At 40.4% G+C, this 24,371-nt stretch overlaps 1 protein-coding gene across 5 annotated transcripts; it reads left to right on the top strand.

Moving 5' to 3' along the window:
* The first annotated feature begins 24 nt into the window (after nt 1–24).
* EOGT (EGF domain specific O-linked N-acetylglucosamine transferase) lies at nt 25–23,539 on the top strand. Of its 5 annotated transcripts, none has more exons than XM_049826855.1 (18): nt 25–431; nt 2,840–2,892; nt 3,708–3,932; nt 4,892–4,992; nt 5,535–5,643; nt 5,735–5,829; nt 6,960–7,064; nt 8,225–8,331; nt 9,902–10,005; nt 12,601–12,693; nt 13,436–13,507; nt 14,046–14,132; nt 15,323–15,391; nt 16,717–16,778; nt 18,445–18,564; nt 19,857–19,959; nt 20,339–20,464; nt 20,825–23,539. In XM_049826855.1, exons 3-18 carry the CDS (start codon nt 3,723–3,725, stop codon nt 20,888–20,890), a joined length of 1,629 nt encoding a protein of 542 aa, XP_049682812.1. In that variant the 5' UTR covers nt 25–431; nt 2,840–2,892; nt 3,708–3,722; the 3' UTR covers nt 20,891–23,539. The 5 variants fall into 5 exon arrangements, with proteins under 5 accessions (XP_049682812.1, XP_049682814.1, XP_049682810.1 ...); XM_049826853.1 differs by lacking the exon at nt 25–431 and adding an exon at nt 1,604–2,264; XM_049826852.1 differs by lacking the exon at nt 25–431 and adding an exon at nt 1,605–2,227.
* The last annotated feature ends 832 nt before the right edge of the window (nt 23,540–24,371 follow it).

The raw sequence follows: 24,371 nt of genomic DNA, 5'->3' as shown, positions 1-24,371 counted from the left end.
ATGCAGCACTCAAAAAAAAAAAAAAAAAAAAAAAAAAAAAAAAGAAAAAAATTCTTTGAACTTTTATTTGGACCTATTGCTGCCAGTGCTTTTGAAAGTGACATTTCCTGTGTAATGTGTGAGTAGCAGCTACTCCTTAAGGGCTGGCACAGGTGCAGTTTCGAGTATGTCTCAGACTATTTTGGGTTTTCAGGAAGAGCTTAGGTAAATGGGAAATGTTAACATGCAGTCAGCATGAACTGTTTTAGATATAAAAGCATTTGTCAGAGCATTAGATTTTTAAATTTTACAAAAGTAGGTGTAAATACTTGTATTGACTATTTTTTGATTCTTTATTCCCACTTAGTGCAACCTTTACTATGACATGAGAATTGGATGGCCTGCTGTGTCTTAATCATCAAAGCCTTAGAAAACAAAGTGGCTGTTGGAAGGTAACAAAGTATTCTGTTTTGGTCATCTTTGATACAAACCTTGTATGTGTCTTGTGAAGAAGTACTGAGTTTAATGTCTGCTTGGACACCTTAAGTTCGTTGCTATTACTGAGATTGCCTAGAAAAGTAACATGCAGAATGAAAGCACTTGGGTCAGAATACTAATGTCCACTTCTGTTTATTATTTTAGAATATTCTTTCTGAAAGCAACTAACTCATACCTCATTTTCACTGCATATGCAAGTATGAAGAAATGCTCTTACTCAAAGTATACTGTTCAGAGGGGGCTATGGAAGGTAACGGGAAGGCATTTAAAGAGCATTTATTCATACTTGCATAAATTTAAACAGAAGTGGTATTCGCTTCTCTGGGCACTGTTGCACCCTTTATGAACGCAGGAGGTGATGTTCAAAATCCGAGGTATCCCTACATGAGAGAGAGGGTTAGTTCTATTAATTTTTTTGTCCTACTGCAAGTTTGTTGCAATTTAGGTACCTACCTATGTTTTACTAAGGGCTATAATGATCATGAATATGAAACTAAATGGGTTGTCTCGGTGAAATTGGAACCCTTGGTTCCTAGTTGTAAAATGTGTATAAACTGTAAAAAGCATGGGTCAGGGTAAAATAAAACTTTGTGCTAGGAGTGTGCTCTGGTTCTTCTTGAGAAAAGCCTTAAAACTAGTTTTGGGAGGGGGGTGGGGTGGTGTACAAACCGAGTGCTATGAAAGTATTGCGAAACTTAGAATATGTCAAATGCAGTTTGAATTTTGAGTTACAAACGCCAGTTAAAAGTCTTATTTCGGTACAGGAGGCTGGTTTATTTGTAAGTGCGCCGCAGTAATGGGTTTAATGTGGATGTTCAGGTACGTGTCCCTGCCTGCTGGCCCTTCTCCCGCGGCTTTACCGGAGCAATTAGTGCCTACCCCCCCTCCCACCCCACCCCCCCCCCGCGGCAATTGCCGAAGCAGGAACGGGGCCAAACCCTGAAGGACGCTGTGTGTCGCCGATAAAGGCGATGCCCCGACCGGCCGCCGTGTGAACCCCGGGGCTCCCGCCGGGGTATGTGTGTGAGAGGCCGCCTCAGACAATGGGGTGCCCGGAGGCTGCGCTTCCTGCGGAGCGGCGGCAGGAAAAGGCCCTTTTTTTTTATTTTTTTTAAATTTTTTTTTTTTTCCTCCGCATCCTGAGGACGCCGTTCCCGGTACCATACAGCGGCAGCGCTTTATTTCCGGCAGCGGAAGGGAAGACGCGCCGCCGGCTACCGCACCGCTTTCCCTTCACGGCCTCTGCGGGGCTGCTCCCTCTCCCTCCCCGGGCAGGTGCCGGCTGGCGGGCACCGTCACGGCTTCCCCGCCGGGGCAGCGGAGGCCGACCCGCGTCCCGTCCCCCCCACACCCGCCCGGTTTCCGCCGGCCCGGCTCGGCGATCCCGCCGCCGCCGCCGCCGCCGCCTCCAGGTGGAGGGCGGGCCCCGGGCAGCCCCTCAGGCCGCGGTCGTCTCCCCGCTGTGAGGGACGGGGTGTGGCGGTGGCGGGGCCGCCCGCCCCGCTCCTCCGCGGGTGTGAAGGAGGGGCGCGGTGGCGGGGGCCGCCCTGAGGGCGGGCGGTTTTCCACCCACCCACTCACCCCCGCGGAGCCTGGTGGGGGCCGAGCCGGGCCGTGAGCGCTCCCCAGCCCCGGACAGGCGGCAGCTGCTGCCGCGGCGGCATGAGGATTAAGGCCGTCGGCGAGCGCGTAACGGGAGGAGCGGCCGGTTCCGTGGGCCGCGGGGCTCTCCGGGGTCGGCGGGTCTGAGGTGAGGCGAGGTGCCCGCTGGGGCCTCAGGGCGTGAGGTGAGCGCCGCCGCCGCCGCCGCGGGGGTGGCTCGGGCGGGGCAGCGGCGCCTGACGGGGCTCGCTGTGGGCCGGGCAGAGGGTCTGCGCCGGGTCTAGGGCAGGCCGGGGGCCGGGGCCGGTACGGGCTCGGCCGGCGTGGGACTAAGCGTGGGTCGGAGGCTGAGTCCGGCTCAGGGTCCGGTATGGACTCGGCGCTAGCGCCGGGGTGTCGGGCGCCTTCGCGAAGGGAGGGATCACCCTCAGCCGGGGCCCAGGGGGACGGGTGAGGGGCGACGCCGGTGTGGGGAGCCGGGCACCGCAGCGCAAGGGTGGGGTGTGAGCTGGGGAGGGGGTGCGGTGTGATCCTGCCGAAATCCCACCCCCCTCCAGCGCTTCCCGGGGTGCGTGCCATAGGGAGAGGGAAGCGCTTTCTTGCAGGGATCCGAATACCTAGATGGGTCAGACGCGCTCCCAGGCCGTTGGAAGGTTGCTCTCGTTGCTGTGAATGTTCCTCAAGAAGTAGGACTGTGTTCTGAGGAAGCCTCCTTTTGCAGGACGTGTTTTGTAACTCAGCTTTGTGTTAAACCCCCCAGGTTTGTGTATTTGGGAAATCTGAAGCAGATCTGAATCTCCTCAAACCAAACAGGTAAAACTACTTGTATTGTATGAATATTGCTAAAGGCTTCAGTCACAAGCAAGCATGCAAATTTTGGCAAATTATAATGCCAAAAAAGGATTTTTAGATACAGGCCATCCTTTATTTTCCTCAGGAAGTTTAATGGTTCAAAGCAGGGGTGTTTGAAGAGAAGGTTGTAGTACCAGAAAGGTATCAAGTCTGCTTTAGAGTATGCAGATATGTGTGGGCCTGTACTTATAATTTGAAGTATATAACTTGGTATTCAAAGTTTTTTTTAACATGATGTTATCTGCTAAAAACAAACATCCTGAAACAGACTTAAGTTTCACCATTTATGACCGCCTAGTTTGCCTTCAGCTAATGGTTAGTTTCTTCCAAAGTGGAGAATGTATTATTTCTATACTTATTTTTAAACTAAAATTCCTCCTCACCCCTCCCCCCCCCCCCCCCCCCCCAACACTTTTACATTTTCTTCCTGCTGTCTGGATATTATATACACTATACTTAGTTTGCACATTTGAACTCTCAGGATCTCTTGGGATTTAGCTAAAGTAAACACACCCATTTTAGTTTGACTGTGAGTTGGTAGTGCGTAATAACCCTCAATGACTAATGATTCAAAGATAATCCTGAGGTAGTGCAGTCTAGTCTCTTAGTGAAAGTTTACTTTTCATAGGAAAAAGAAACCAACCCAGAAATACAGGTACAAATTCTTTGATTATATGACTGACTTTGGCTGAATATTGTCTTGCATGCTGGAAATGTGCTATGCTGCAGATGTGTTAAGTGTCTTTTTTTTTCTTTCTTTTTTTTTTTAACTACAGGACTCATAGGTTGCCATGTTCATGCTGCTCGTGTTTGGATTGCTACTGCAAGAAATTCTGGCGAATTCCCAAGCTGAAAATCTTACTGTATTCAAAAACATTCCAGAAGAGCCATTATATAGCTACAAAGCTATCAACTTGCCAGATGAGCATATTCCATACTTTCTGCACAATAATCAGCATATTACTGGCATCTGTAAGCAAGACTCTCATTGCCCATATAAAGTAGGTTTGCTTTTTTTTTATTTTTTTGTTCAAATGTAATGTTGGGGTGGTTTGTTCTTGGAGTCATAGCAGTTAAAGATGGTGACGAATTGGTCTTCTTGCCAGTTAGTGGGTTCCACCGGGATTTGGAATTCTTGCTCTTGAAATAGATGTACAGGGCTCTTCCTGAATCTGATGCTGCCGCAAGACTGGATTTATAATGTACTGGTTTGCAAGATTTTTATCCCCCCTCTTTTAATTGTTACAGAGCTGAAATGGTGTTCTTAATCTGAATGACTCTTGTGCCTGTAAAAGGTGTTTGAACTAAGTACAGCTAGTAATTTCTAGGCCTGTGATTTTTAGCATGCTGTAGTACTTTTGCGGAAGTGCCAAAAGTATAGGCAAATCAATGAAATGCTGATTTAATCTTATCCTGTGGTTGCACATAATTCATTCACCTGAAGCAAGGAAAGTGAACCGGAAGGTCTGGGCTGCATGTTGCTGGGGAGCAATTCTAGTGTCTCTCAGGCTGGAGCTGCTTCGTAGAGCTGGGGGTGGGAGCTGCGCTCCCTCTTCTCTGGCTTTCTACAGCACTGCAGAAGCCAATGTTTCCAGATTTGCCTGAGGAGCAGTCATACCCTCAGCCTGGAGCACTGTGCTTTGTGTGAGCTTAGCTTTGTTATCTATATCTATCAGTGATGTGACATTTTTGGAATCCGACTTACTGGGTCAGGAAAGTGGTTGTCCTGGAACAGGCATACTAAAGACAAGGATAATGTTGCTGTGCATGCGTGTCCTCTTTGAAGCCTCTGTTGTGCATAAAGAATCTGGGTGTTCTTTCTGAAACTCTGAAAACAGACCAAACCAAAAGCCTTTTATGAAAGATTTATTAGCAAGAGGTAGTTTATAAGCTAACAACTAACTTAAGTCATTTCCCTTTTTGCAGTTGCCTAACCTGATTCAGTTATTCTGTGTTACAGAAATACTTGAAGAAACTAAAATCCTGCTGGGGTTATGAAAAATCTTGCAAATCAGATTACAGGTTCAGTTACCCAGTGTGTGATTATGTTGAAACTGGATGGTAAGTTTCATTTTAAATGTATAAAGTACAGTATGTTAAAAAAAAGTGTAGTGCTCACTTTCGTATTAGCTGTGAAGTTAACATTATTGTGATATAGAGTTTAAAGGATGATTCTTTGTCGAGATATGTGTATTTACACATAACATACATATTTCAACATAATTTAAAAAAAAAATCTAACTTTTTAAGGAAAAAAATACTGTTTGAAATGCTTCCTGCCACAATGTTTTCATTATTCTGATTTAGCCTTGAATTCAGATTCCTAAAATAACTCTGGATTTCCTTTCTTAGCTTTAAAAACAGAGGAAAAATGTTAAAAAAAATTTATACCCTTTTACGGGAGAATAGCTTTAAATTGTCATTGATGTTTTCACTTGCATGCAGCTGATAAGTTGCTTCCTGTTTTGTGTCTTAAATGTCAATAAAGTAACTAGCTGGCTCTTCTGTTCCACTTTCAGTGGAAAAAAATGTTATCTGTTAAAGTTGTTACTAGACTTGAGCAAGGGACCTTGATTTTTTTTCCTCTCTCCTTCATATACCAGGGCAAGTGACATTGAGACAGCCCAACAAATATTCTGGAAACAAGCTGACTTTGGTTACATTCAAGAGAGGCTCAATGAAATGAAAACCCATTGTAAGCCTGCAGCAACAGTAAGTATTTCTGATAGATATGATACTTTTTACTTGTATTTAAATGCAATTTTTGTTATTGATGAAATCCTACTTGTTCTTTTCTTAACAGGGAGATTCGTCTCTGACCTGTTCTCAGTACCTTCAGCATTGCAGAGCCACAAACTTGTACCTTGATTTACGAACTGTAAAAAGAAACCATGACAGGTGTCTGATTTGCTTGTGTTATAGTAAAACCAAGGGATGGCAGGGAAAAGGACTTCAGAATTTGTTTAACAAAGCTGGTGTGCTTGTTGCCATGGGCTTTACTGCTGATCAGAGACTTGTTGCTGAAGTCCTGTTGAGATCTACACCTCTTGATTGCTGTCCGCTGCTGCTGGTGTCAGCAGTACAGGTTGTTTGAAAACCTAAGCTTTTAGTTTTATGGAATGATGATGGATGATTGAAACCCTCCCTTCTGACAGAAGAGAGGAAGGCTTTTCTGTGTCTTTGGTCACATCCTTTCTTGATCAGGTCACGTGCAAAGTAGAATTGTTTTTGTATGAGGTACCGAGAAGACCTTTCCTGTGCTAGATGCCTTTATGCCAGAACCAGGAATTACATTTTTAGATACAGTGAGACTGAAGAGAGGTCTGAACCTGGATCTCCCACATCCCAAATTAAAATGCTACGTATTGGAAAACTGTGTAAAAAAAACCCCATGCTACTGATTCTGGCATCATGCATTTTTCCTTCTGCCTTATCTTTGAAGTCAGTGTCTTGGCCACATGACTTGAAAAGAGCTGTTTCATGACTGTGATGCTGATGCCCTTCAGAATGGGTTTTGTCATCTTCTCAGTCTATCCTAAAAGCTAATTTAGACAGTGCTTTAGTTGGCAATTTGTTTTCATGAAACCTGTTCTTGCACCTCACTCCTTGTATGTTGTATGAAATTCTTGGGTTACTAACTGGGTTGTGAAATCTGAGGTGAATTTCAGTGAGAATTTGTTATTAAAAACAAACAAACAAAAAACCCAACTAATGATGCTTCTGTAAGTAATCATGTAGCAAAATCTAATTAAATTACTCATTTGAGTATGTGAAAATGATTCCTAATAACATTCTGGGTGGGTTAGTGCTGTTTTCTAAATTGCCATGTAGAACTCCAAGGACGCCACTATCTTTATTTGGGAATTGTGGGAAATGCTTGATTTATTCTGAATTAAATACTCAGGTTTTAAATATGTATGAAGCACCTTGCTGAATTGCAACTAACTAGCACTGGTTTGAGTATGTAATTGAGATTGCAGAGCACTTTGTAGCACAAAAGCTGATAGACTTTTACTAATTTGCACTAGATTCAAAGAAGACTTCTTCCAGAAGGGAGAAATTGGAGGTCATTGCACCCTCAACGTTCAAGCATTTTTGGCTGAAGGTCAACGCAAGAGCCCTTTGCAGTCTTGGTAAGAATCACCTCTCAAGGCTGCTTCCAAGTTCACTTACTAATTCTTTTTTTATTTTTTTCATTGGCATTAGCGGCTGTGTGGATCAAGGCTTATGTATCAGCATACTGAGGAAATAGTTGCTCCTTTCTAAGGTCAATTTGAGAGTTCATATTAGGTACCTCTGATAATTAATCTATGCAGAATGTTCTAAACTATGCTATGTGTAATTATGTCCTGCCTAATCTATAGCAGCAAAAGATCTGAAAATGTTTTGTAATTTGAAGTTCTAACCTTCAGATGTTTTCCGGACAAGATGCTGGTTCTATGCCTAATCTGTTTATAGAAGGAGACGATTGTTTTGTTGCGAAATGCCTTGAAGTTTGTACTTGTGTCTTAGTTCAAACAGTCCTTGGTGATGTTGGGGCCAATGCAATGCCCGATCTGGATATATATTCATATGGTGTTCCCAGGGAGCCTGTGTTTGGAATGTAAAATGGACAACAGTCTACAGGCTGAGTAGGAAGTGCAAAGGGTGCTTTGTGGTAGCTGGTTAAGTATCACAGGTTGCATGTTAGCACTTCAAAGCTGCCTTGCCAGTAAATTGGCAAAACACGAAGGAATTTGAGCCATTAAGGCCCATAAAGGAATTCATTTTTATGCTTTTCTCACGTTTTTTCTCATTTTGCATTGATGGTCAATTTTGGTTAAGAATAGCTGCAGAGGAGGAAAAGACTTTTCTTCTCTACCTGCTATTGTCATCTCAACTGCTTATCCTTGTTTATATCCAGGAATAATAAATATTGCATCTACATTCACTATTCTGACCAAAGCATGAAGATCTTGCTGAAGTGTCTTTGGCAATGCAGATCAAGTTGGATAGACCCACAGATCTAGGCTCTAAGGCTCTTTGTTACATCTCTACTGCCTTGATTTGTAGATCAAAGATGCTGTTCGCTCCTGAGAGCAAAGGCAGTGTTTAACCTCTTGAAGCTCATAACCTGAAGAACCTTCCATTACAATTTCAAATCATTAAAATGATTGTCAGACTCTATCAGTTTTCAGCAGTCCCGTTAAATCAAATGGACTGGATGAGCAGTTACAAAATCTTAGATGTATGAAGTACATTTGTTTAAGTGTGTTAATGACAAAACATGTTCTGTGTGATTGAATCTTTGTAGGTTTGCAGAACTCCAGACATTTACTGCATTAAACTTCAGGCCCCTAGAAGATGGCAAGTGTGACATTGTTATTGAAAAGCCAACATACTTCATGAAATTAGATGCAGGTAATTGGTATCTTTAGTTTAGTTTTTTTTCTCCTGCAGTACTGTAGTAAAAAGAGCCCGTATCCAACTTGCCCATCTACATTATGCCTTTGTGATTGTCAAGTTCACTTGTAATATATTTTTATTTTTGAAAAATGATATGACTTTTTCGTTCCTTTTTTTCTGTAGTTCCACTGATGAACTCGGAAACTTAAATTTAAAAATCTTGCATTTTCCCAGAGATGGTTAAAAAAAAAATCAGAAAAATTTCCTGCCACTTGCCTTGCACAGTCATTCTCTTGACTGTGTTTTGACAGTCTTTGACTTTGTGCCAAAGACCTTTCTGTGCAGTCTTTGATTTTGGCTGTTTCTGGATGACAGGTTTCATACCATGAAACACAAGGTATGGGTGTACGTGTCTTGTAGTATGTGTTCAGTAACTGAGGGTTCTGTGCATATTGAATGATATGGAAGAGGAAATGGTATTTGAAGAGGGGCAGCACCCAAGCATCTTTAGGAATCAGCTAGTGGTATCTGACATTTTTTGAAGTTCACCAACTTTTTTGTTCATGCAGCATGTTTTACAGACAAATGTTAATCAAAGAGAGTGTTCAGGATGTAGACATACAAACAAGCTGCTGTGGGGTAACCTATGGTTTAAACTGGGTAGTTGTCTGCTGTGTTCTGACCCTGTGACAAAGTGCGACTGTAAACTTCCCCTGCAGGCCAGTATCTTATATTTTAGGCTAAGTTGTTGCAGGCCCCTGAACGGTTACTGTGGAAGAGTTGCTGTGCTGTCAATCTGTACTTTTGAGCAGGGTGGTCTAGCTGTAGGTCAGAAGGTGATTTTGTTCAGCTCCTTTGTTTTAGGGGAAGCGGGGGGAAATTGCTGTTTGAGCAGTATAGGAAATCTGGCAGCTAGTTCCTATCATGGCAGCTCCTTTTGGTCAGAAGTTTAGAAACAGGGGCTGTGTGCACATCGTTCCAAAACTGGGATCTGGTCTTCACTAGCAAGAAAACTGGATTACGTTACCTCCTTTGTTTCATGGTAGTTTTTTATGCACCATGGTGTCAAGGTATTAGCTTAAGAAACCAAGAATGAACAAGAATGCTCTGAGAAAAAACCTGAGGAATTACTTGGGCTTTGGCTCATGTGCAAGTACAAGTTCTGTCTTGCAGTCCTGCAGACAGAGCTTCCCTTAACCCTAATAAAGCAGAACCAAGATCAGTGCCGAAGCCTGTTTTTAAAGTTTCCTCTATGTCTAACTAGCTATTGTTAAAGCAGTAGTTGCTTTCATACAATTCAGAAAGCAGCTGCAGAGTGTAATGAGAAATAGCACGTGAAACGTATCTTTTTCTTATGGCTGCTCTTCTAATTTCTCTGAACTTTTAAAAAAAACACATTTTACTTCAGATTTCTTACCTTGATTCCTTCCCCCTATATACCTTTTTTAGGGTGTATGAGAAGCATTCAGTCAGAAGCAGGAGAAAACTAATATAAAATGCAGGATACTACTAAGGAGAAAATGCATGAACCAATAAAAGTGGAGCGAGTAATGTAGTATTTTGCTAACAACTCTTTCTTTCTCAGGTGTTAATATGTACCATCACTTCTGTGATTTCGTCAATCTTTATATTACACAGCATATAAATAATTCCTTCAGTACTGATGTCAACATAGTCATGTGGGACACCGTAAGTCTGCTGTGCTTTTAACATTTGTAATCGGTTGTATCTCTGCTTTAAAGAGGCTCTAAAGCTTTTAGTAGCCAATCCTTAGCTTTCTTGTGGGCTTAGCCATGTGGAACTGGTAAGTTTTTGGATCCTGTCAATACAGGCACATGAACAATAGTCAGGGAACAGATTTTCCACAATAAACCACGTGCTGTTTGAACACTACTCTGTAGCTCATCTTTTGCTAGTACATAATTATGCCTTTTTTTGGTGTCACCTCAAAAATAACATGATCTGTATTTCTAATGTGTAGCATTTGAATGTTTCATGCTGTTTTCTCTAGAGTTTTTTCTCTGAGAATATTGATGTAGATTTACTCAAAACTGTTTCTTCTATATTTAAAAAGAAACGCAGCCTTGCATCTTTCTAAATCAGTAAGGTGCAGCCTGTAATAAAGAAAACTACTAAATGAAATCCTTGTACATATCAAAACAGGTTCTAATACTTAATTCCTTTAAATAGCCTTCTTGCAGTTCCTTCTCTCAATCACCTCTTAGAATGCCATGATGACATATAAACCAAATTTTTAAGTTGGGCTATTTCTGCTGCACTGCTGAGCTGAAACCGTGACTGTGTTTGAGAGTAATATTAGCTTTACTGGCCAATATTTCAGTTGTGTAGGAGAGTTCTAAACTAAACAATGAAAAACTAGGCAATTTGTAAAATGCCAGATAACGTGTAATCAGGTCCGGAAATAACACAGTTCTTGACTATGATACTGTCCCATGTCTGTCGTCTTCTCATAATATACTGGGTTTTCTTTCTGAATATTTACTGCTAGGACAACTAATATTCAATACAGAACTGCAAATATCCTCTGCGTGCTATTTAATGAGAAACCTCTTTGGTTAGAAGAGACCCTTTTTTCTAATTATTTTACATTTTGAAAGCTAAAGTAAACCCACCTGCCAGATAAGCAAGCTCTCTAAATGTTATATAGGGACCTATTAATCCAGCTCTGATGGCTTTCCAAAAAGATCAGATGTCAGACAGCATTGTAAATTACTTTGAAAAGCAACTCTTTGTCTTATATCTTGTTGTTGAATCGAATAACTCTTTCAAATATAGCATTCGAAGTAAGTACTGTCACAGTACTATCATTTTAAGTAAGTCCTAACCTCTCGACCTGCTTGAGTTCATTACCATGTACAACCAGATGATGGCACCAACTAACTGCTGAACTGTCCATACTGATCAAAAGATGGACTTGAGCTTATTATTTATTCTCTTTCTTTTCCATGATGTAATTAGATTTGGCCATACATTAGCTACTGTAGAATCAGTGCACTATTCTTATTAAACAGTAATGCCCTTAGATGTGGGTTAAACAAAGCAGAAAACGAGTAGGAAATCTACTGGGTGTTGATTTGTAGGCTGTCTCTGCAAATGCAGGAAAGCAATGTTTATAAAGCACTTTTAAGGAGAGCAGATAGCATTAGAAAGTAGTATTTTCAGTTTTGGAGATCAGTTCTCTACTTCTAATCTTGAAGAGCAGTTCTTGTAATACAGATGGCCAGAAAGTAGTATGGATTGTAAAATTCATTGAAACTTAATGGCAGAAGGAGGGGAAAGGGAAGGAAGCACCTCTTCTAGTGAAGGAAATCTGGCACCCTTTAGGTTCTCTTACATTTCACTAGATGTCTGCACTCTTCTGCTGTCATTGATAGTCTTATTTTCAAATTTCTTGTTGAGAATGTTTCCATATAATTTTCCAAGCAGCCTGAACGAGCTCCAGAGTTGAAAGGAAGCTTTAAGTGAGAATCTGCACCAGGACTACTGAGGTCATATTTATTTGCATTCAAAGAGCAAGAGATGGTGACTCTTAGCCCTCAAATGTCTAGAAAATGTTACGAATTTGAAGGCAAGAGCCCCTGCTGCTAGGCCAATGTTGAGGGGAATAGATTATTTTTAAAAGGTTCTCCAGAGCATTGCTGCAAAGGGGGAAGTTTTGTAATGCCCTGTAGAGAAACATCTTGGTAGTTTGTCAAAGTAATGCAGAACAGTTTCCTGGCTGTTTCTTCCATCAGATCAGATCATTGCCTTCAATTTGTGATACAGGTGATGATCCCAAAACAGAGGCAAATGTGAAACAGGCTTGTTGTGACTTTTTACTTCAAACGTTACTGCTGCACTTGAATTCCCAGGTGGTTTTTTAGTCTCAGAAGTTGAGCTTCATGCCTTCTACCATCCGTATGTTTGTAACTTCAAATTTAACTTGTGTTCTGTTGTCTCTGAGGAAAGTAGTAGGTACCCCTTGCTCCTAACTCAGAAAGTCTAATCTGCCACTGAAGAACTTTTCTGTGAATTAGCAATCTAGACCTGTTATATTAAAAATTAACTACCTGACAGGTAATTTGAGTTAACTGCCATTGTAAATGCAGGGTTCAGCGTTCTGTAATGTCTGTGCTCTGTGCTGGGCTGTCTTAGGTGTCATGGTGGCAATGTGCATATTAATTGTATGTTAAAACTTTTATATAGTACTGGTAAATCATGAAGAGAGTTTTTATATGCATTTATGTAATCATTATGCCCTTGTGTGTTTTCCTTTCCTCCTAGAGTTCATATGGCTATGGCGACCTGTTCAGTGAGACATGGAAGGCATTTACTGACTATGAAATTATACACTTGAAAACCTTTGACTCTAAGAGGGTATGGAATTTTATATTTTCTTTTAATTCATAGTCACTAGGTAGTAAATATGGTGGCTTCTCAAGCCGCTTGTGGATATGGGTGTTTCAGAGGAAAGCACTAATACTTTCCATGCATGTTTAATTTGCGTAATATGAGTATTCTACCTTACAAACAAGAGATAGAGCTGTAACCTAATTCTGTGGCATATCTATGCTTTATATAAATGGACCTAACTTTTGTGTCTTCTAAGAGGTGATATGTAGGTATTGGTTTCAATTCTGTAGGACCCACTGCTGAAGTTAAGGATTTTCAGATGGTACTGTCTTTCTAAGTCTTCTGATTCCTACTGAGGTGTTTATCTTCCCCTGCAACTGTTAGTATACCTGCTGCTTATCATTAAAAAAATTTTTAGTCCCACCAAAAAATGTACCCGTTCATTCAGAGCTCATTTTAGTCTCTTAAATCCCTTAAAGCCTGTATTAAACTCTCTAATCTCTAACTGGTTCATGTTTGTTCTGTTTTGGGGGTGGTTTTTTTTTATCTCTTCCCACACTTGCATCTGTAGCATCCTAAGTGAGAGCTCTTTTGGGATCAGGATTGTCTTTGTTCTATTCATTTGCACAGTGAAGGAAGTGAGGATGTTCTTGACAGGAGCATGTAATTGCTAGCTCATTATAAGCAGTGATCCCACTGAATGAGCACGGAATGTGCCAGCGGAAGGTAGCAGTGCAGTGTAACCTCTTGTGATCTTGCTTTGCAGGTATGCTTTAAAGAAGCAGTCTTCTCATTACTGCCTCGAATGCGATATGGCTTGTTTTATAACACACCATTGGTGAGTTCTTTTTATCCGTCCACTGTGTTAACTAGATGTGTGTGTGACAGTATAAAATCTGAGCTAATGAATCTCTCAAATACCTAGCTCAGCTATCATGAAATGTACTGCATTGGAAGTCTGTGCAACTCCAAATGAAATGATCTTCCCTAAAGATTATGATTTTGAAGTTACTTTAGCTGGTTGATAGGAACTGGTTGTGTACAATCTCCTGTGTCACAGCTCATGAGATGCGTATTATTTCTCTTTAATGGGTGGACATTGTGAACTTACTGGTATTTTTGCAGAGCACAAGAGCTTGTACACTGACAGACTTTCCCGAGGGTATTAGCTCATGCATTCAGGCTGTAACACTGTAGAGACAGTTATATTTCTTTCTAAATGAAAGTGGCACTTGTGTTGCAGTGAATAGTGACATGTTTAGCACAGTGCATGATACTAGGCTTTTGTTCCACAAGAATGGCAAAAGGCTGATCACAAAGAGAGGTTTTCTGAGCAAAATAAGTTTTTGTATTAACAATTGCTTTTTTAATTTCAGATCTCTGGTTGTCACGGTACAGGGCTATTTAGAGCATTTTCTCAGCATGTGTTACACAGATTAAATATCACACAAGAAGGACCCAAGGTATGATAGCTGAATAGTAAAGTTGTAAAATGGAGCTGGTGGCTCTTACTAGAGAAACAGCATTAGCAAGCTGGCCTCAGTGGGGAATAAGGGCATATCGTGCGCTTTTTGTCCTTTCCTGTGATGCTTGGGATTTTTTTTTCCTGTAAGTCAGCCTGTTCTATAAAGGCCTTCAGCAAACATTTGTGTATGTTTGTGAAAGTTGCCCTCGTGCCCTATTTCCATAGGACAGGCTTTAGAACATATTCTTTCCAACCCTAGGACCTCTTCCTCATCTCTATTCTCTGTGCTCAAGGCCTTTGTGTACTTCCTAGTTAAGCAAGATCCATGGAACTTGGTCTCTTCTGGAGCATACTGACAAGGTGCTGTCCTTGGGTCCAGTAGAGGGGATCCCACAGAGCCATGCAGTGAGCTTGCTCTCTTATCAATCCTCATAGTTACTGCTGAGCTCAGGTCAGAGGAGGAAATGATTGAATCTGGTCCTTCCGATCTCTGCCCAGTACCATCTGCCTGGCCCTGGGCTTCTCTGCTGTACACACCAGTAGTTTTTGCAAACTGTTGCAATGGCTGCATTGATGGATACGGCAGTCGTGGGCTTCTTGAAGTATTTGCTAGAGAGTAGCCTACATATTATCGCTGAGGGGCACACATTCAAGGCACTGCACAGGCATTTAGTTATGCTTCTCCTGCTGACACTAATGGGACTCATGCAGTTAAATCTCTTTATTTCACTTGGAACACTTACCCCTGTGGGTCCAATTAATTTAAAGAGCTAAAAGGAGGAACTGTTATAGAAGTAAATTATTTTTTTCCAAGGATCTTGTGCTCAAGCCATCCTGAAAGCTGCTTTCAAAAACTTCCATGTAATGTGTAATACAAAGGCTCTTTTGTACTGAATAAAATAAATCTTTCAGAAAATGTTTTATTCTTTGTTAATAGTCAAACTTTCACAAAGTTTTTGACACTTTTAATTTTTTGGAAAATATGATGTGAATTTTAAGGTGGTTACATCATCTGTTACATGGGGAAGAAACATATTTAGTTGCTCAAATAATTGCCAGAAGTAAATATGTATGTTTTTGGGGGGGTGGGGGTGGGGGTGTTTTTTGGTTTGTTTGTTTTCGGTTTTTTTTTTTTTTTTTGGTGAGATCTGCTTCATAGCTAATACACTGCTGCTTCTTTCTTTTTAGGATGGGAAAATTCGAGTCACAATACTTGCACGCAGTACAGATTACCGGAAAATATTAAACCAGAATGAGGTGTGGTCCTTTTTAGTTTTAAAAAAAATTTATCAGAAGTTAAATTTTGCTCATTGAATTGATATTTATTTTTTTTTTCAGGAGCAGCCGAGACATCTACCTGCTGACAAATCTTGGACAAATATGTTCAATGCTAATATTAATTTCTTCTAATATGTCTTCTAGCCAGTCTCCATTTCTGTACACCAGACACTGAACCTTGCTGCCCTTTTTAAATATCCAGTGGAAGACTACAGATGTAATACTAAAAGCATTTCCTCTTAACAAACAGACACTGCAGTGCTTCTGATAAAATTAAATTATTTCGCTTTCAGATTATCTCTTTTATTTCTAGCATCCCCAGTGTTGAAGACTCTAACAAAAACCTTTGTTATGCTTGCAGATTAAAATGCATAAGCTATTGTCTCTGAGTACGTGCATTCAAAACTTAATGAATTTTCATATTGATTCACATTTTTGAATCATGCAACTTAATGGATTTATGGTGTAGCTTCTGTGTGGTAAAATGATAACATCTGATGTTTTCATACCTGTCTTCATTCTTAGCTGTTAGTGCCTGACAAAAATGAATTGGCATTATCATCCCCACCTTATGTAGGGAGAAACTGAGACTTGTTTGATGTAATAGCTCAGTGGCAGAATAGACAGAGTGTAGAAAGCTAGATTTGTGCCTTATCTGGTAGGCTGTCCACAGTGCATGCCTACGCTGCTACTGTGTGTTTTCTGGTAATGAGCACATGACAGAAAAGGAGAAGTTAATCTTATCTTTACTACACTTTTGTAAAAGAAAATACTTGGCTCGTTTTCCGTCTTCTGTTGGCTATGGGTTGGGGACTTAGAAGAAGCCCTTTTAGGTTAGAAGCCCAGGCTCTAACCTGGTTTCACTTCTCATTTGAGTAGGAGTCTGACCTAGGTAAGGTATTTTTGAAAATCCTTCTAGCTACCAATTTGCTTATTTAGGTATTGGAATATCTTTTGGAAATCCAACCACATCTTCCCGCTATTCCTGACAGAACTCCTACTAGTCTGAATGGTTTAGGATTGGGTCCTGGAGCATGTAGAAGGCAACAGCGGCCTTTGTGAAAGTGCAGGAGATCTAAGTCTCCCCTCCAGGGGTTGCTCTGCCAGGAATAATGTATGTCTCTGAGGTGGGAAGGCACAAAAAGAGGGGAACTGCTCCTTTGTGTCTCAGTGACAATATGTTCTGTCTCACTTGTCGTAATTCCCTGGTAGGGAGAAGGAATGTGTAAAATGATCAGGAGTGCAGGGGACTAATTAATTGAAGGAGAATACCAAATCATTGTCTTTTTATTTTTCCTCCTTAGCTTTTAAGTGCTTTGAAAACAGTATCAACGTTGGAGGTCAAAGTGGTAGACTACAAATACAAGTACGTAAGTTGGTAAAAGAAACTAGTGTGATCTCATGCTGCCTATGGCTGGTGAAATCTGTTTGCAGGCAAAGCTACGTACGCCCCAATGTCTAACCTTTGCAAAATCCAAGAACTGGTAAGGAAGGAAGAATGTTACTGAGGGAGTGGTAGGTGAGCTAGTTAAGCACTTCCATCCTATGATGCACTACTTGGGAATGAATCTCTAGAGTTAGTAGGCTCAGGTTAAAGCTACTGTATGATAAGCAAGTTTTGAAATTACTTTTCTTTCTGTTTCCTCCTTTCTCCCCGAACCAGCTGTGTTCCCATCACCCTTTTGGATTTGCTAATGCTCCGCACTAAGTGCGGTTCAACAGGGATTTCTCTTGTGTGATGCTGGTGTCATATTTTATATGACCCTTAGTTTAGTAATGAGTAATAACTCAGCTTATTTGCTGCTCTGGTGGCCCCTGAAGACACCACCTGAGGGCAATTTGTGGTGCCCAGATGTAGTAGGCACTGTGCCAGTAAGAAATGGCTTGAAGAAAAAGTTCCCAAGAGGTGTATGCCTGTGCCAAATGGCAGCAGCTCCCATCTACTCAATGGTGCTGTCGTGGATCATGCAGGAAGAGTGAGAAACTGAAGATCAGTGTTTTGACCAAAGCAGAGACATTGTGAGGAAGTTGAGTTCCTTCTGATTCCCTTGTCAATGAAAGCACTTGAACAGTCTAGTAATAGAAAAGAGGGTGGATACCCTTGAGAGGGCATCTGGACCGTCCCACTTGAAAGCATGACCAAGTGGTAGTTCCACAGTTCCTGTGCTTGTTGAAACTGTTTGTGGTACCATTCAGCATTACAGATTTCCACAGCTATCCTCCAGCATCAATGTCATCATAGTTAGAAGGGTTTCCCTGATGTCTGCCCTTGCAGCAGTTTAAGCAGTTTAAACTTTCTTGTTGTGGTTTAAGCCAGTTTCTTGCTACTCTCTTCCAAATGGTCAGAGAGGATGTTATTCTTTTCATTTTTAATGTACGAATTGTTCATACACAAAAGAAGCCTGTTGTAATTTCCGTTTCCAGTTGTCTGTCTTCTCTTACAATTAAGTACCTTTAGGCCCTTCTTTCCTTGTGTGCCCAGGGAACACCTGGTTATTTAAAGAGACTACTTTATTTGGAGCTTACAGTCAAAGGATGGGAGAGAGTTACAGTTCCAGGAGCTGAAAAAGACCTGGTCTCCTTATTTCTGATTCATACCCTATGCATAAGTTCAGATTGGGTATCCACACCTTTAGGTGGGAATTGTATACTTCTATGTTACATTAAAAACAGTTTTAGGTCCTTCATGTTGGTTTTTTTTTAAAGGAGGTAATGCAAATTTTATTTTTTTTAAAGGCAAGTAAAAAAAACCCCAAACTTACAAAAACTTTAACTTGTAAAAAAAAAAAAAAAAAAAAGTTCAAATTTTTGGAACAGACTCTTGTGAAGTTTTGAAACCTGTCTGTGTTTCTTTTAATTCCATGCTGAGTTATTGCTGGCTGCAGCATTTGTGATTCTTAGTATTTTTCCTTGAAAAATCAATTCTTTCTTTCAGTATTCCCTTAAGTTAATTTTGCACTTTCTACATGTAACTAATTCTTGCGGAGATGGATAGGCATGCCAGATCACCATTTTTGTTGTGTTGTCTGCAGGGAACTTGAATTTTCAGAGCAATTGAGAATTACCCACAACTCTGATATATTCATTGGGATGCATGGAGCTGGACTTACCCATTTGCTCTTTCTACCAGACTGGGCTGTTGTTTTTGAACTGTAAGTTTCTTTCTCTGTCTTTTCTCTCTTATACCACAATTGCTAATGTCTGTTCATATGTGTTAATGAAGCACTTTCCCTTGCTAGTAGTTAATTATGAATGTTTATATTGCATCCTCGTCTAGACTATTTTTGGCAGTTTCTTCTGGGAATCAAAAGTGAGGAAGCTTTCATTATAAAATATAGTGTAACTATATCCTACAGGTCTAGCCTGTGATTTCTTAAGATGCCGTGGTATAAATAAAATGCAGCCTTGTCAACAATTGCTTGGAGAAAATGGCAACAAAAGAGAAAGCCTCACTGGTTAGATTCTGTCTGGTGAGTCAGAGATTTAATGGTATTTTGGTGATGCAGGTGAATTGATTACATAGGATGCATGTCCAGGGTGTTAAAGAACACCCTGAAGGTTATTTATATATTCCTTTCTATGCTCAGGACATGAGCACCAGCTTGCTGGCCAAGCTTAGCTGAGTGTCATTCTGTTTTACCTAAATTTCTCTAGTAGCTTCCTTTTAAACATATTTTCATGGAATCATAGAATAGTTTGGGTTGGAAAGGACATTTAAAGGTCATCTAGTCCAACCCCATGCAATGAGCAGGGACATCTTCAACTCGATCAGGTTGCTCAGAGCCCCGTCCAACCTAACCTTGAATGTTTCCAGGGATGGGGCATCTACCACCTCTCTGGGCAACCTGGGCCAGGGTTTCACCACCCTCATCGTAAAAAATTTCTCCCTTATATCTAGTCTGAATCTACTCTCTTTTAGTTTAAACCATTATGACTGGTCCTATCGCAACAGGCCTTACTAAAAGATCATTTTCATGGCCAAATTTTGTTGCAAAGTATGGTTGTTAATAGGCACCCCAGTTCTATAGAACTAAACAAAAATGCTGCACACTTCTGAGAAGAGCACTGAATTCTCCATCCTGGGAAATTCTGCTTAAAGCCTCTGCTGTGGGAAGGCTGTGGAGCTGGTGCTTTGCAGCATAATCTTGGCTTGAGAGCATTTTGTCCAGTCTCCAGGTAAGTTCAGAAACCCATGCCCAAGAGCTGCTGCACCTGGACAGGGGCACGCCTGACATGCGGGTGTGCCTCAAACTGCCTCCTAGGCTGCATCTGAAGAACAGATGCTGGCCCTTGTTGTTTTCAGTGGAGTAAGATTTGTCCGTGGTTTCAGAGCCTTAGAACTCGACATTTTGGCCTGAAGGTTTGGGGTTCTTTTTCCTGTTTCACCCTGGTAAACTTCAGTACAATCTCTGCGGGTAAATACGATTTTTCTGCCTGCTCCTAGATACAATTGTGAAGATGAACGTTGTTACCTGGATTTGGCAAGGCTGAGAGGCATTCACTACATCACTTGGCGAAAAAGGAATAAAGTATTCCCTCAAGATCAGGTAATGATGGCCACTGCTAGAAGGGTGGGTGCTGTAACTTGAAGCATTTAAAGGTTAACTTGTTTTACCTATCTATGTTGTGATACTTGAAATACAGTTTTCATTCTTTAGACCAAACTAACTTCCCTGTTGTGAGTAAGAAATCATTTGATATTAATGACTGAGGGAAGAAGAGAAATGAAATTAATTGGCCATTAATCTAAGCCATCCATAGCATTGCTGTTATGCAGTTACTTTGCTGACTTCTTTGCCTCAGAGCAGATCAGTGGATCAGAAATAATAAATTAAAATGGCAGATGCTCAATTTTTTTTCTTGCTTTTTGAATGGAAGATGTACTGAATTTTTTTCTGTCTAAAAGGTCTTATTTCATTTTTCTAGGGACACCACCCAACTCTGGGAGAACATCCAAAATTTACAAACTACTCCTTTGATGTGGAAGAATTTATGTACTTGGTGCTTCTGGCTGCAAATCATGTTTCACAGCATTCCAAGTGGCCATTTAGGGTAAAACATGATGAATTTTAAATTTGACTTCTGACTGAAATATTATTTTTAAGTAATGCTCCATAAAAATATTGTAACAACATAAAGCAAAATGCTGGTGTGAAACGTGTAAACCTCTACGAGGGAAATGTCCCGTTATTAACTTGTCAAACCATTTCTTAGCACCATACCTTGACCCTCTCCTTAATTCTGGGAGGTTTTGATATGTAAAAACTGTTTTTCAGAACTCTTTTTGGTTTTTGCACTGTATTTTTACATTCCACATTCTGAAATACTTGTCTGATATGTCCATCCATTTCATGTAAGATTTTCTGGGGTAGATACTAATCTTGCAATAATTTATGTCTACTATTATTTGAGGAAATGCTGGAGGATGGAGAGTGTTACAGCTTGGTTTCTCACTATAGTCTCTCTGGGAATGAATGAGGCCTGTCAGAGCTCCTCAGTTCCTCTTTTTAAGAAGGTAGATGCTTTTATATTATAGTCCCGTACCTGTAAGTAAAAATCTGAATAGGAATTGCCTTCCTATTGTAAGATACTGCCCGGTATGTCATTTGTGGCCGAGTTACATGATGCAGTGGTTCCAGCATGGCTTGTTAGTTCCTTTCCATCACCATCCATGTTATTGCTGTGCTTGTCCCTGTATTGTTTCTAGGTTGGAAGATCTTCCTTTGTATAATAGTGGTTGTAAGAATGAAGTGGTTAAGCAAGCTTTAACTCTTGTTGTTTGGTAGAACAGACACTGCAGACTTCTATTACAGCTTTAGAAATGTTTTCAAGTTAGAAAAACATGTCTTATGTTTTTGCATTTAAATATAAACTTTGACTCTTCTCCCTCTGGTTTTAAATGCTAAAATATCACAGGTCTGCTCAGTAGGTTTAGTCAGTCTTCTATCTCAAAGCAGGTAAATCTTTTCCTGAGTGAATACTTAAAATATCAGGTAATCTGGGTGTTTCCTACTTTTTCACATAAAACAGGTCTGCAATGGGAAAAATGAGCAAATTGGAATAAAACTTGAGTCTTCTCGAGGATGCTAAAGGGAATGGACTTGTAGTTTTTTATGACAAATGATAAGATGCATACGGTGTCTTTCAGCTGCAGCTGAAAGGAAATGAACTCATGAGGAACCTTGTTCTTGGAGTCATTAAAAGCCTAATCTATTAATATTCTTGTTTTCTCAAAATGTCAAAGAGTCAATCTAGAAAACTTTTGAAAATCCTTCCAAAGCCAGTAGCATAGTTCACTGTTTTCAGTGAAGGAAATATTAAACCAAAGCAGAGTTCTTTATAAAATTCCCTTCAGAGCTGACGTGTTGGTTCTAGCAGGGGAAAAAAAAGGGAGTAGTTCTGTTGTCTTAAGTGGGACCAGAAGGATGTGTGGAAGAATCAAGTTCAGTGAGATAAAAAACAGAGTTCTGTGTTAAATTATGGATTTTTTTGAGAATGTATTCCCATGATAGGCTCGCAGTATAATCATACAATCTCAGTGGCTTGAAGCAGAGCGTACGTTTGTATGCAAAAGCAAGACAGTTATAATAAATGTAAACGTTTCACTGGTATAATGGTAGATATTATTGACTTCCATTCTCCAACAGTCATACGCAATTTCACAGAGTGTAGGTGCATTTACTGACCTGCCTATACTGGTAAAGATGAGTTACTGTAAGCATAATTTTTATATAGATCTCTCACGACCTAGATATAGCTGATACCTTAAGGTATCTTGTGTAGCTGGTGCAATTCTTAGTGCAGTGTATTGTTTTACTTTAAAGAACCATAGAAGCAAAATTGCACTTCTTGGCATGAGAAAAAAAAAAAAAAAAGCCCTTGAGAAATGCAGTTTCCTGTATTTGTAGTGTGTGTGTGTGTGTGTGTGGTTTTTTTACCTTGTGGGATTTTTAAAGAAAAAAAATGTATGAAACTTAAGTCAGTGAAATCTCTGAGTTCAAATGAAACAAACTCAAAATAAAGAAGACATTTTACTATGAACTGTGCACAGATATTTGATAATTTTTTTAATAAAAAGCTTTTTAATAAAAAAAGAAGTGTAAAATTTTTGGTCATAGCTTTACCAGGTTTTAGAGGCAAATGTTTTAAACACTGTTAATTGCATAGAGTCATGTATGTCTGCTTTTTCCTGCCATGACAACCTGATGCTCTGAGGTCTAAACTGATATTCAGATTTATTTGTCTGGGAAACATTCAGAGATAACGTTGTCATCTTGTGCTGATGGCTTTGTTGCCAGGCATTTTAAGATTAGTTTGTGGAAAACATTGGTATATGTTTAACTTTCTGCACTGCAGATGATGCTGTTGAAGCCCGTGTGTGAATGCAGGCATGTGCTTGAATTTGTACAGAAGCAGCTGATGAGGAGCTTCTCTTTCAAGCTATGTTAGGACTCGCTAAAACAAGTGGTCGAACATATGCCTGAATGCGTGGAGGAGAGGCTGTGGGGAATTAATACAAGGGCAAAATACCCTGCCAACAATCACCAGTTTCACTAAATTTGAGTGCAGCGTCAACAGTCGATGGCCAACATATTCTTCAGCCTTTGTGGCTTAACATTACTGGGATGAAAATACTATTTTGGTTGATTTAGCTTTACAAATAGTCACAAAATTATCTTGGCAGCAAAAGGAGGTTTGGTTGCATTAATGGGATTTTTCCAATAAATCCTGAGGGAGAGTTTGGACAACAGCAGAGATCTGGCTCATGACTTTCTTAAAGAGGGTCTGGGCCATTTCCATCTGCCTAGAAATTGAAATTTGAGGGCATCCATGAGACTTTTGGGCCACTTGTTCTTTAGGCAGGGTATAGCTCTACATTGTATTTTCCTACCAGGCTATAGGAATCTTGTTCCTTGCTACTTCTGATTTTTTTTTTTTTTTTTTTTTTTGTGTGTGTCTCCAGTTTAAGTTTAGAATCTGTGTTTAACTGGCACATTGGCATCAGCATGATGAATGTAGTTTTGAGACTTAATGTACATTGCCAATCCTGAATGCTTACAGGATTGCCTGTGTTTCACGTACAATGTAAACTGAGAGCTGCATTTGAAATAAAAAATAATTTATGGATGCACGTGGTGTCTTTCCTTTTTACTTCAGAAGTCTTCAAGTTGTATTTTCAATTTTTTCTTTGTGAAGTTCTGTGGAAGTTGGGTAAGTTGAGAAATGGTTTGTGATGGGGAGGTGGCAAATCAAGATTATTAGTCTTAAGAGTACAATTATAAATATTAAGGCAATACATCCTTTAAAGCAATTAAATAATAATGAAATTGTTTAATTTTTGCTGTTAATCTTGCCAGTTGTACCATTAATGAGATTACTCAGGGTTTAGAATGTCCCTTAATCTTTTTATTTTTTTTAAGCAGGAGAGAAACTGAAGGAAACGTTCTCCTTGAGAACTTTTTATCTGCTCAGAAGGGTAAAATGTGAGGGGATAATTTTATTTGATTTCAATGTTGAATAATTGTTTCAATTTGCAGTGTTTTGCCTTGAAGTTGAGCTCTTACTTCCACCCCTCTGAACACACGTTTCTCATGGATCGGGCTTTTCGTCTGAAATAAAAGAACTGCTACTAAATACTCTTCTGGCTTTGGCCCTGAAACGGCCCAAGTGTCTTGGCTCTTCATTATTCATTCTTGAGTTCTCATCATCTCTCTTGCATTTCAGTTCCTCCTCTCACAGCGTGGGTGTGAGGATGCTAAGCCTGCAGTTACTGAAGCTGCTTGACCGACTCCGAATGGGAGCTGCTCCTCCCCTCTACAGACTGCGTGGGTCAGCTTGCGTGAGGGCTCTCTACCTCATTTCAGCCAAAGTCAGCCGCCTTAGCAAAAGCCTGCAGTTTGAACTGTTTGCCACAGACTCATTTTTCCTGTAGATGTGGGCTATGGTGTAGGAGATGGCT

Source organism: Accipiter gentilis, chromosome 23 (genome assembly GCF_929443795.1).
Source record: "Accipiter gentilis chromosome 23, bAccGen1.1, whole genome shotgun sequence".
NCBI classification, from domain to species: Eukaryota; Metazoa; Chordata; class Aves; order Accipitriformes; family Accipitridae; genus Astur; species Astur gentilis.
The sequence above is the reverse complement of the archived record's forward strand: the minus strand, read 5'-3'. Positions and strand labels throughout refer to the sequence as shown.